Consider the following 12444-nt stretch of genomic DNA (forward strand, 5'->3'; position numbering starts at 1 on the left):
ATTTTCTGCATGAAACAAACCCTGGCAAAATTTTCATAGAATAAATTCCAAACTGCAAAGATTCTCATTTGTCCAGAATACTTCTCAAGGTTTCTCAACACTTGAAAAATATGCTTTGAGACCATTGTCCCAATATTATTGAATATTCTCTCCAAGCAGCTGCTTGAGCCAATGACAAGATCTCTATAGATTGCAGAAATAAACCCCAAAGCCAAGAACAAGTCGAAAGAGCATACTCACCCTTCACTGAGGCTGTCCTTGTGCAATTGTACAAAATAGCCAACTCCCCAAATGCTGTCCACACAGGAATGGATGAGAGAAGTTTGTTCTGTTGAAAGACTTCCACTTTACCCTCTGTGGGGAGAAACCATCAAGAAAAGGATGTTGTTACAATACAGAAACACACATCCTTGTTTTCAGAGAAACTCTACTTAAGGAGCCATGCCAGTTTTATGAAAGCGGGATACTTGGGTTGCCTTTGGAAGGTGTACTTATTTAGGGTCCTTGTACTAAATAAGTACAGTATTTAGGTTTTTTGTACAGACTCCCAGGTGGCACAGTGCATTAAACTGCTGAGCTGCTGAACTTGCTGACCAAAAGGTTGGTGGTTCAAATCTGGGGAGTGGGGTGAGCTCCTGCTGTTAGGCCCAGCTTCTGCCATCCTAGCACTTCGAAAATATGCAAATGTGAGTAGACCAAATGGTATACCGCTTTTGCGGAAAGGTAACAGTGCTCCATGCAATCATGTTGGCCACATGACCTTGGAGGTGTCTACAGACAATGCTGGCTCTTCAGCTTAGAAATGGAGATGAGCACCACCCCACCACCCCCTCCCCAGAGTCAAGAATGACCAAACCTAATGTCCTGCTTCTTGGAAGGGGGTTGGACTGGAAGGCCCACGAGGTCTCTTCCAAATCAATGATTCTATGATCCTATGATTCTATGATTTTATCAAGGAAGCTATGGCCCTGAGTTTACAAGTCCTTAGCAGGGCTCTCAATACCAAGGTGTCTTGAAGGTTTCCCATTCATAAGGTCACGATAAGTCAAAGCTGACTTGATAGCAATTAACAACAAACAAGAATGAAACAGTTCTTCCAGCACTTAAATCTATTTATAGTTAAACTCTAGCTCTAGCTTTTTTCACTACCAGAGTATCATTTTAGATGGGAAACAGTCTTCTTTTTCTTCCCTTATTTATTGCATTGATAAACAATTGAAAAATATTATTTGTTTAAAAAATCAGGATCTAACTGGTTGATTTTGATCGACCCCCTGTCTTCCACTGGCTGAGAGAAAGGAATTAAAATCATGCAGCCTGTAGATCAAAGCTCTTATATGAGCTTTAAATCCAATTTTCAATCTATACAAGCAAGGTACATCACAATCTCTGTATAAGGACTCTGCCTGGAGGCACACACTTGGAACGGTTTTATAGCCACTGAAAAATGGATTTCATTAGTGTTAACAATACTTTACCCCTTTCCTGTATTCTAAATCTGATTTTTGGCTTCAACTAAGAGTGTTTCATGTGCAAGGGACGTCTTTAAATGGTGGCATTTCTTCATTCTGTGTCCTTGCTGCCTTCATTTAAATTGCTTTCCTTCATCGGAATATATCACAGCAAGGTGTCCATAAAAAGGCTCTTAAGCTAAAACATAGCATTATTGTTGTGACATTGGATAGCATCAGTGGAAATGAAAAATGAATCTACTTAGGGGAGGAAAGGACATGTTTGCTCTTGATGGCAAATTTCCATGAGCCATTTCCTCTCTAGCATTGATTTCAGTTGCTTAATTAGGAGTAACTCAATTCACTATTGACGTTACTAGAATGATGGCAGTTAAGTACAATGGGGTCAAATTAAACGTAATGGTAGCGCCCATAATCACATGTCTTGCCATTTGTAGACAAAGCGCGTGGGCGCATGCACATGTGCATGGACACTTGATTTTAACATCAAAAAGGTGTGAAGAAAGCAAAGCATGGAAATATATTTTTAGATAAATAATTCATTGGTTTTATTCACCAGTGTTGAAAAGAATCCAAATTCATTATCATTAAATTCGGAGTGAGTTCAGAAAAGGATAAGAACAAGCATTATTACAGATATGAAGAAATGGTTCAGGTCCTGCTTATCTTTGTGACTTATCTCCCTCTACGAATTGGAGCAAGCTCTAAGATCTGCTGGGGAGGCCCTTCTCTCACTCCCACCTCTGTCTCAAGCGCAGTTGGTAGGGACAAGAGAAAGGCCCTTCTCCGTGGTGGCCCCCCAGCTCTGGAACTCTCTCCCCATTGAGCTCAGATTAGCCCCTACGCTGTCCACCTTTCATAAAGATTTGAAAACTTGGATGTTTCAATGTGCCTTTGAATAACTATTTAGCTCCCGATCAGGTCTGCCCAGCCTTAAATTATTGTTTTGCTTGTTTCCAGCACTTTCCTTCAAGCCCCGGCCCTATTGTTTTGAGTTTTGCACAAGCCTTGCCATGCCATCATGAATCCGAATATGCCCATTTTTTTCTGGTTACTGGGGTTGATGTAAATTGATATGTTTTATTATACTTTTCTGCTTCTAATTGTTTTAATTATATTGTTTATTTATATGTTTTTAATTACGTAACTTTGAATGCCTTGTTTATGCTGGGCTTAGTTCCCATGTAAACTGTCCCGAGTCCCTTCGGGGAGATGGTGGTGGGATATAAGAATAAAGTTATTATTATAAATATCATTATCATTATTATTATATGAAGAAAGGTTGAGGAAGTTGAGTATGTTCATCCCGGTGAAGAGAAGCCTGAAGGGTGACATAGTTAAACTCTATAAATATCTAAAGGGCTGCCACAGAGCGGAGGATGTGGAATTGTTCTCTGATGCCCAGGAAGTAAGATCAGGTTTAATGGCTTTAAGTGGTAGGATGGTAGATTTTGACTGAACATTAGAAATAACTTCTTGACAGTAAGCATAGTTTGGCAATGGAACTAGTAGCCTAGCAAAGTGATGGGCTATGTGTGTGTGTGCATGTGTGTGTGTGTGTGTGTGTGTGTGTGTGTGTTTGTGTGCGTGTGTGTGATTGAACATCTTCAAAAAGAGGCTGGTCAGTCATTTACTTGGGACACTCTAACTGGAGTTCCTGAACAGAAGGTTGGGTTAGATCAATGGTTCCCAAACTGTGGTCCATGGACCATCAGTGGTCTGCAAGAACTAAGCCATGGTCCATGGCCTCACTGTTACTACACCATTGCAACAAGAGTGACTGGTCTTGCGAAACCCTCTTATAGTGCTGAGGCTTATTAAATATTGTTTTCTGTGGGTGAGCAGATGCCTACTGGATGGTATATGTTCTGTATCAGAAACTAGAGCTGATACGGTCTATCCAATGCAATTTTCTGAATCCCAAATAACCCAATTGAATCTAAAGTTGACCAAAAACTGATTTGTAACTCTTTTGATACTAATGTTGGAGAGTGGTCCCTGGTGAGAGTAGTCTCTGGTCAAAAAAAGATTGGGAATCACTGGGCTAGATGGTCTCTGAGACAATAGACCCTATTATTCTATGGTTCTATTCCTTGTAATTTTCTTGCTCAGTAATTTTCTGTTTACTAGCCCTTTACCATTTTCACCTTTTTTTCTCTCTTGTCATTTATGATACAAGGTGATCTGTGTTGGACCTATCAAGGAGTTTTCTTGCCAAGGTGCTTTCAGAGGGGTTTGTCATTGCCTTCCTTTGAGGCCGAGAATGTATCCCTTGCAGAAGGTCATCCAGCAGGTTTCCATGGCCAAGTGAGGATTGAAACCCTGGTGTCCACAGTCATATTTCAACATTTAAACCACTATACCACATTAGTTGTTATAGAGATAGATAGATAGATGATAGATAGATAGATAGATAGATAGATAGATAGATAGATAGATGATAGATAGATGATAAATAGATGATAGATAGATGGATAGATAGATAGATAGATAGATAGATAGATAGATAGATGATAGATAGATAGATAGATAGATAGATAGATAGAATATATACTTATATTCCTGCAACTTCCATAGCTTCTGATACAGTTATAAACAACAATAAATGCATCTACAAAATTGAATACATTTGCCCTGGTTGCTTAATAGGGGCAGCATGCAGTTGGTAGGACAGTGGAAAAAATGGGCAGGGAGGAATATATAAGGAAAGGGCTTTTGCATCCCTGCTTGTAGACTAACAAGGAACATTTCTGGCTGACTGCTTTAGTAAACAAGATTCTGGGTGGAATAGATAAACTGGTTAGATTATAGTTCTTCATGCAATGACAAATGGAAAAATACACCTTATCTGTCCTGTTCCTATCCTTGGTGATTTAATTGAACATTGCAAATGGTTACTGACCTGCTAGTACAAATATATGGTTGCCAGGTTCCCCTTGTTTGATTATATAGCTGCCTTGCTGGTATGTTCTTCCATACATACATTCTACCATATCTCTGATCTGCTGTGGATCCAGTCTCTTCAGAAATTGGTTTCTGCTCAGAGCCTCTGTAATGAGCTTTTTCTCACTTGTATTCAACAACCGAGAGGAGACAGAGGAGAGAAGGGCAAAGTCAGATTCATTTGTAGGAGAAAGATGAACAGCATTGTGCACTGCAAATTCCTTCATTGTGGTATTCGCAGACTAGTCTCTAGGAAGGCAATACATTCTTTCTGTTGGAAAAGAAATGTTCCAGCATATAAGAAGGTGTTTTGTATTAGGTTAAACTATTTGTTAATCTGAAGCCCCTGGTGGCGCAGTGGGTTAAACCGCTGAGCTGCTGAACTTGCTAATTGAAAGGTCGCAGGTTTGAATCCAGGGAGCAGAGTGAGCTCCCACTGTTAGCCCCAGCTTCTGCCAGCCTATCAGTTCAAAGAAATAGGTACCACTCCGGCGGGAAGGTAACGGCGCTCTGTGCAGTTATGCCAGCCACATGACCTTGGAGGTGCCCATGGACAATGCTGGCTCTTCGGCTTAGAAATGGAGATGAGCACCAACCCCCAGATTCGGACACGACTGGACTTAATGTCAGGGGAAAACCTTTACCTACTAATATGTTACCCTAGTCCAGGTTGGTCTAATTTAAATGGCAGCAGCTCCCCCAGATAAAGCTGGCATTAAAATGTTTTGGTAGGAACTACAGCAACTCTGAATTCCTTCAAAGCACCGTGTCTTCACCCAAAAGAAGTTATGTTCTCTTGTCTTGTAGACAACTAATTAGAGATCTTAGAAAATTTGTTGCCCATTCCACAACCAATGTAATGCTTCCATATAACATCACAGGAACCCCCGGTGGCACAATGGATTAAACCCTTAGGCCAGTAGGACTTGCTGACCTACAGGTCACCAGTTTGAATCTGGGGAGAGTGGGTTGAGCTCTCCCCATCAGCTCTAGCTTTCCATGTGGGGACATGAGAGAAGACTCCCACAAGGATGGTAAAACATCTGGATGTCCCCTGGACAACATCCTTGCAGATTGGCAATTCTCTTACCTCAGAAGCAACTTGCAGTTTCTCAGGTTGCTCCTGACATGATAGATAGATAGATAGATAGATAGATAGATAGATAGATATCATCACACAAAGCAAAGTCTTCCCAGTAGGGGCATACATATGCTTCTCTTTGCTTGCAAAAACAATTATATAATAATACAAACATTTTATTTCCTTTTTAAACTATTTTGTTTTCAAATTGCAACTCATATGCATTTTACCTGTGGTTCCTATTATATATTATCACAGAGATTTTACCATATTACATGATGTGTAGAAAAATAGAAAATAGGTGGATAACAATGACTAAAAGCTGAACCTGGGCTTAACTTTTGTTGGAAAGATAACCAAGATTGGTTCATGAGAAATATGGGGCTGCAAAATAATGTAAAAGTAGGCAAAGATAGCATCATGTTTGGCACTGCAAAATATTGAAAAGTAAATACAGTAGACCCCAATAACTGCAGAACCCATATCAAATCATACCAAGAAAAACCTGTAGCTTGATCTCTGTAAGTCTAAGGACCCTTCTACACTGCCATATAAAATCCAGGTTATCTGCTTTGAACTGGATTATACGGCAGTGAAATCTAATATAATCCAGTCCAAAATGGATAATGTGAATTATCTGCTTTGGGTTGTGGTAGGTTTTTCGGGCTGTATGGCCATGTTCTAGAAGCATTCTCTCCTGACATTTTGCGTGCATCTATGGCAGACATCCTCCGAAGTTGTGACCTCACAACTTCTAAGGATGCCTGCCACAGATGCAGGTGAAACGTCAAGAGAGAATGCTTCTAGAACATGGCCATACAGCCCGAAAAACCTACAACAACCCAGCGATTCCAGCCATGAAAGCCTTTGACAATTATCTGCTTTGATAATCTGGAGTATATGGCAGTTTAGAAGGGGCCTGAGTTGAAGTGAAGTCACACAAAAAGTAAAAGCAAAAGAACAAAGACTAGATGACCTGATAAAAAGTAAAGAAACTATACTTGGACCAGAAGCATACCTTAGAATTGTACTAGAGAACCTAGGAAGGCCAAAATCTCTACTGGTGAGGATTTTGGGAGCTTGCAGAAATGAAACCATGAATGTCAAATCCATTGAGAAGGAGTCACACTGTAGTTAGGAAATCCCTAGTGATATATTGCAAAGGGATCTGCCAATAGCATCTAATTCATCCTTACCCAAAAGCTACAATTACTCCCCAGGGGTGGCAAAAAAAGCAGGTACACCTACTATGTATAGTTTGGGTCTAACAGCAGCAGACAGATTCATCCAGACTCCAGAGAATAACAGCATACAGGAAACACTGCAGCTATTCATGACAGCTATTATTAAAATAATTACCGTTCCAAATACAGCTTCCCATATGCCTGGAACCTAATTTCTGAAATCTATATTGCCATTCTAAATTAAGACAAGAGGCCAAATCTATGAAGCAAAGTTTATGCCAGAACGGCAGCATACTTCGTAATACGGCCAGAAGGACTGGGTCAGGAACATTAACTGCTTGAGAAATCTTAGAAATATTAAGAGAGGAATAAAATCAAATGTAGGAAATAAAAGGAAACTACGTACTGTGACTATAATTTTAAAGGAAGCTGAAAGACTACATTCTGTTTTTAAGTAGGAGATTAAATTAAGGAAAGCTGTAATATAATTTTTAAGAAAACAAGTGATTGTACCTATCATGAGATTCTTGGAAAAGAACTTGGAGTAATGATGCAGCAAGATAGAGGACAATGCATTTCTGCCACTCAAAAGGCTACATGGAAGAGTTATTAGAGGAAGATGGCAACATCTGGACTGCTATAACATTTCATACTCAAAATAGGGCAATTGCGTGTATCTGAAAGTACCCAAGGTAGAATCAGAGGCACTGCAATATTTATGAATCATGGAATGTTGTCCAAGATATATGGTTCCATCACAAAGGAACACATGCTACTTCATCACACTAGAGAATAAATCCACTTAAAATCAGAATTCTGGAGAGGGTAGCAACTGGATTTTTAGTGGATTTATTCTAGAGGTGTAAGCAATGTTTTCATCAAATTAGCATGTTTCCAAAAGCATCTCTCCCTTCTCTATTCCTCCCCTAAGACCGATCTCCATCTCAAGGAATGTATTTATTGATTTATTTATTTCATATTATTTATTTATTTCAAATATTTGTATCCCGGCCTTCTCTAACCCCAAAGGGGGACTCAGGGCGGCTTACAGCCGGCAACAATTCGATGCCCCCCATATACAAACAGATAAAACAACAGTTACAAAATAGGTCAAATATTAATTTAAATTAAAACCATTTAAAATAGTGCAAATTGAATTGGTTGGCCATATCTAAATCTGAGTTGTACGATCAACAACATAGTCTGAAGCCTGTCCATAATCCATTTTCCATAGCATTGTCATCATTTTTATTGTCAGCCTGGTATCCGAATGCCTGGTCCCAAAGCCACATTTTCAGCTTTTTCCTGAAGGAAAGGAGGGAAGCAGTTGACCTAATTTCACTGGGGAGTGAGTTCCACAGGTGGGTGGCCATCGCCAAGAAGGCCCTGTCTCTCGTACCCGCCAAGCACATTTGCGACAAAGGTGGGATCAAGAGCAGGGCCTCCCTGGAAGAACGTAAGCTTTGATCTGGTACATAGTATCAAAAGGATTGCATAAATTAGTATAAAACTGATAAAAATAGAAGGAGCATGTGGCTAAATATCTTTTGACCAAAAATGGGCAACAGCAACCACATTGTTTGTAGCCTCCAACAACTCTTCCTCTGTACATGAGGCAGGATAATGTGGACAAGCATACAGATGCAGAGTTGTTTGTTCTTCTCCACAGTCACACAAGGTGGAGGATTCTTTTAGGTAGTGCAATTTCGACAGGTTGTCTTTTGATCTGACCACTCCACTTCTGAGTTTGTTCAGGGACTTCCAACTATCTTAAGGAAGTGACACAGGTTGAGTATCCCTTACCCAAAATTCATTGTCTAATGTGTTGAGCTCCATAGAGGGATGTTCCCTTAGGAAAAAAATAACTTTTTTAAAAAATTCTAGGATTAAGTCCTTATATCAGGTGCAAGGCAGGATAAAAATAAAATAAATATGTTTTTAAAAGAAAGATATAACATAGCAACTAAGACTTTCCTCCAAACAAAGGCCTTCAAACCCCCTGCCACAAATGTCTACTTCTTGTAGCAGCTGTCATGACCCATGCTTACAAAACATCACATTTAATAATTTCATATATATATTCATTTGCAAATAGGCAGTTCTGAATCCCAATCTAACCTGAAGGGCACCCTTTTCCTCTGGATTTCCATGTATCATTATTACTTGCAAGCTGCTCTGTCTAATGAAACAAATCTCAGCTCAGCGCTCTGTAAATCTCCAAGGTCTTTTCACTCTTGGATTCATAAAGCAGAGTAAAACTATCCCAGAGAACCAGGCTTCACAATGAGATCTCTAGAGGACACCATAAGAGTGAATGATCATTTCCCGCTTAGCAGCTTGATTTATTTCCTTTATTACCTGTACAGCAAAACTGAAAATGAAAGATGGCAGTGAGAAAAGATTGTGAAAAATAAGATCGGATGCATAATAATCACAGGGTTTGCAGGTAGAAATGGATAACTTAAATCATTGTGTGCTCCTTAGCTTTACGCTGCCAATATAGGTCACAATGTTCACTTGAAAACAAATTTCATCAGCACTGACTGTCCCATACTGTTATCCTGGGTGGGTGTTTTTACCTAAGACATAACTAATTAAGCCCAATATTAAAACATTTCCACAAAATATTACTCTCTCGGTGACCATTTGAGACCAACTCACTAATGAATGGTGTCATCTATCTAAAAATGACCCCACATGAAAATATTTTGTTTTCAACAGTTTATAGTTTATACAACTCCATTCTGCATCCTTATTTTTCTCCATTTTTGTGAGGGCTAGGGGTACAAAAGTGGAAAGAACACAAATTGTAAAATTGTTTTTTTTTTCATCATTCTAGAAATCTCTATGTTTTCCAGTGTAACTTGACAGTCAACGTCGAACAGAGGTTGGAAAAACATATTAATCAAATCCACAAATTATCATTTCTGCAAAAATTAACTCTGGAAATGTGAAGGGCCAACTGTATATTTAAAACACGAAAATAAATCAAAATATAGACTGGCTTCCTGCAAGTGACTTACATGTGTGTAAGTTCCCCTACAAAAGCAGCTGGATATTTTGGGCTGATGTAAAAGTCCATATTCAGTTGAAGGTTGCAGAAGCAGACTGTGCATGCAGCATCGGATTGCACATTGTGTGCATTACATGTTTGTTTACACATTCAGTTATGCAATGTTGCAATTCATTAGTGCACAATCATCACATAACACTTGATGTGGGATATCAGCCACAGGGAAGGCAGAGAAGAAGGTAAAGCTGCTGAGAAACTAAAACAGGAAACTTCTGAGGCAAGAGACTAGGGGTGCATCCATATAAAGAAATTCATGACCACTACACTGAAACAATTGTATAACACGGAGTCTTTAAAAAGCATGTCTAATGGTGCACCTAAACTGTAGAATTAATGAAGTTTGACACCAGTTAAACTGACATGGCTCAGTGCTATGGGATCATGGGAGTAGTGGTTTAACAGGGCCATTAGCATTTTACTTATTTATTTAGAACATTTATACCCTGCCCCTCTCAACCTCTGATGAGGGATTCAGGACAGCTTCCAACAGGCAACTATTCGATGTCGACACAATATCATAACATAATGTCATATGTTCCATAGTTGATGGTGGTTGGTGGTGGTAGATCTGGCAATTGGTGATGGAAGGGTTAGTGTAAGTCTTGGTTCTAAGGGGCTGAGTAGTTTGTAAGTAACAGTTTACAGGTAAAAGCAATTAAGGGTGAAGGCATGCAGGGGATAGGTTGCAGCTAGGTGTTACTGAATTTAAGGAGCTCACCTTGGGACTAATCTTTGGGAGAAAAGTATCTGTTGCATTTTGGTGGTGGTTGCTGCTGGTTTTTCCCCCCAGGTCTGTTGGATTTTCGGCATCCTGACCTGTCTCCTGTAATCTTGGAACCTTGAACCTTTGGGCTGGCTTTTGACTAGGAAGTTATTTTTGCTATCAGTTTTTGTTTATTCTGTGGCTGCTTGCTACAGAATTATATTTTGGACTATAAAAACAGCCAGCAAGGAAGTGCTGTTTTAATTAAACTGTTTGTTAAAACTGGGAGTTTTGATTCATCTCTACCTAAACAAGGTAGAGCCCTAGCAATGTGACACATAACATAAAAATACAATTAGCATACATTAAAAAGTTATAAATATACACTAAAACAGTTTACCGGTTCAAATCATCATGGAGCAGATCTAATTTCATTTGGGAGGGAGTAGCACAGCCTAGGGGCCACCACAGAGAAGGCCCTGTCTCTCATCCCCAAAACGCAACTGCAAGGGCAGTGGGACAGTGATCAGGGCCTCACCGGATGATCTTATGGTCCTTGGTGGTTTGTGGAGGGAGATATGTTCAAATAGATAATAATAATAATAATACTTTATTTGTACCCCGCTACCATCTCCCCAAGGGACTCAGTGCGGCTTACATGAGGCCGAGCCAACAATACAACAATAAAAACAATAGCAACAATAATACAAAACAATAAATAAACTCATAAGCAGAAAATAAGCAATAAACATTAACAATAACACGATGACGTTTAAAACATGATGATGTTCATTTAATATAACTACTGCTAGGTAAATTGGGCTGGAACCATTTAGGGATTTATAGGTTAAGATCAGCACTTTGAATTGTGCCCGAAAGCTAATAGGCAGCCAGTGGAGCTGGCGTAACAGGGGAGTACCCTGTACCCTGCTCCCATGAGCAACCTGGCTGTCGAGTGTTGGACTAGCTGAAGCTTTTGAGCAGTCTTCAGAGGCAGCCCAATGTAGAGTGCATTGCAGTAATCTACTACAACTCCCAGGATTCCATTGCATTGGCCACTTTAACTCAGGGCCCTTCCACACTGCCATATAACCCAGAATATCAAGGCAGAAAAATCCCACAATATCTGCTATGAACTGGGTTATCTGAGTCCACGCTGTCATATATTTCAGTTCAAAGTCAATAATGTGGGATTATATTCAGCTGTGTGGAAGGGACCTCAGTCTGCAGAAAGTGATGGAAAATGAGGATAAATGGAAGATGGGAAAGAAGAGAGAAGCTGGAGCTTTTAAAATGGCAGCTGAAAAGTAAGATCCCAGAGGATTAATCAAGACTCATTTTGACAATTTGGGACAGTTGGATAGTATGTGTCTGCAATGACTCCCTACACATGACTTGGAATTGTTTTTTGCTCCAAAGTTTCCTCTAAGCACAATCATTCTTTGCTCCCATCCACTAAAACATAGTCTAATGAACTGAATGTTTACTCCATTTCACCAAATTATTACTTTTCTATCGACTCCCCTGAAGCCCACTATTCAATTTGTAATTTTCACTTGCACCAGTGAATTTATTTATTACTGAGAACATAAAGAGACATTAGCATCATTCAAGGTCCATCCGGTACAGTTATTTTCTCCCTAAAAACCTGATTGGTGAAACAAACATTGCAAATTTTGTTGTGAGGCTCCATAAAATTTTCTCAGGGTAATCATTACTGAGTACATAATCTTACAAAATAGGAATTCACCTCCCTTATACGATATCAAACTGGAAAACCAAATTACAAGGACCAAACACCAAGAGCAGGAAGAGAAATGGAAACAGTGGTGCAAAATGAAATAAATTGGGGAGAGAGAACCCAAATTAAAGGCATTAATGTATTGTTTTCTGGGAATTTTCCCTTCTTTGACAAGAGAGTGCTATACTTTCCAAATGGGGTTATCTGATCAGAATTATCCCAAGCCCTGATACTTTGGGGGCAAAAA

At 39.5% G+C, this 12444-nt stretch overlaps 1 protein-coding gene across 1 annotated transcript in view; it reads right to left on the reverse strand.

The window, feature by feature from the left end:
• The window catches only part of PRKG2 (protein kinase cGMP-dependent 2), an 83734-nt gene that overhangs the window by 52327 nt on the left and 18963 nt on the right, over nucleotides 1-12444 (reverse strand). Inside the window, exons 3-4 of the mRNA XM_060779342.2 lie at nucleotides 4375-4541; nucleotides 241-354 (exon numbers count right to left, since the gene is read on the reverse strand). Coding sequence (XP_060635325.2) covers nucleotides 241-354; nucleotides 4375-4541 — 281 coding nt within the window. The remainder of the gene's footprint in view (nucleotides 1-240; nucleotides 355-4374; nucleotides 4542-12444) is intronic.

Source organism: Anolis sagrei, chromosome 5 (assembly GCF_037176765.1).
Source record: "Anolis sagrei isolate rAnoSag1 chromosome 5, rAnoSag1.mat, whole genome shotgun sequence".
Taxonomy (NCBI): Eukaryota; Metazoa; Chordata; class Lepidosauria; order Squamata; family Dactyloidae; genus Anolis; species Anolis sagrei.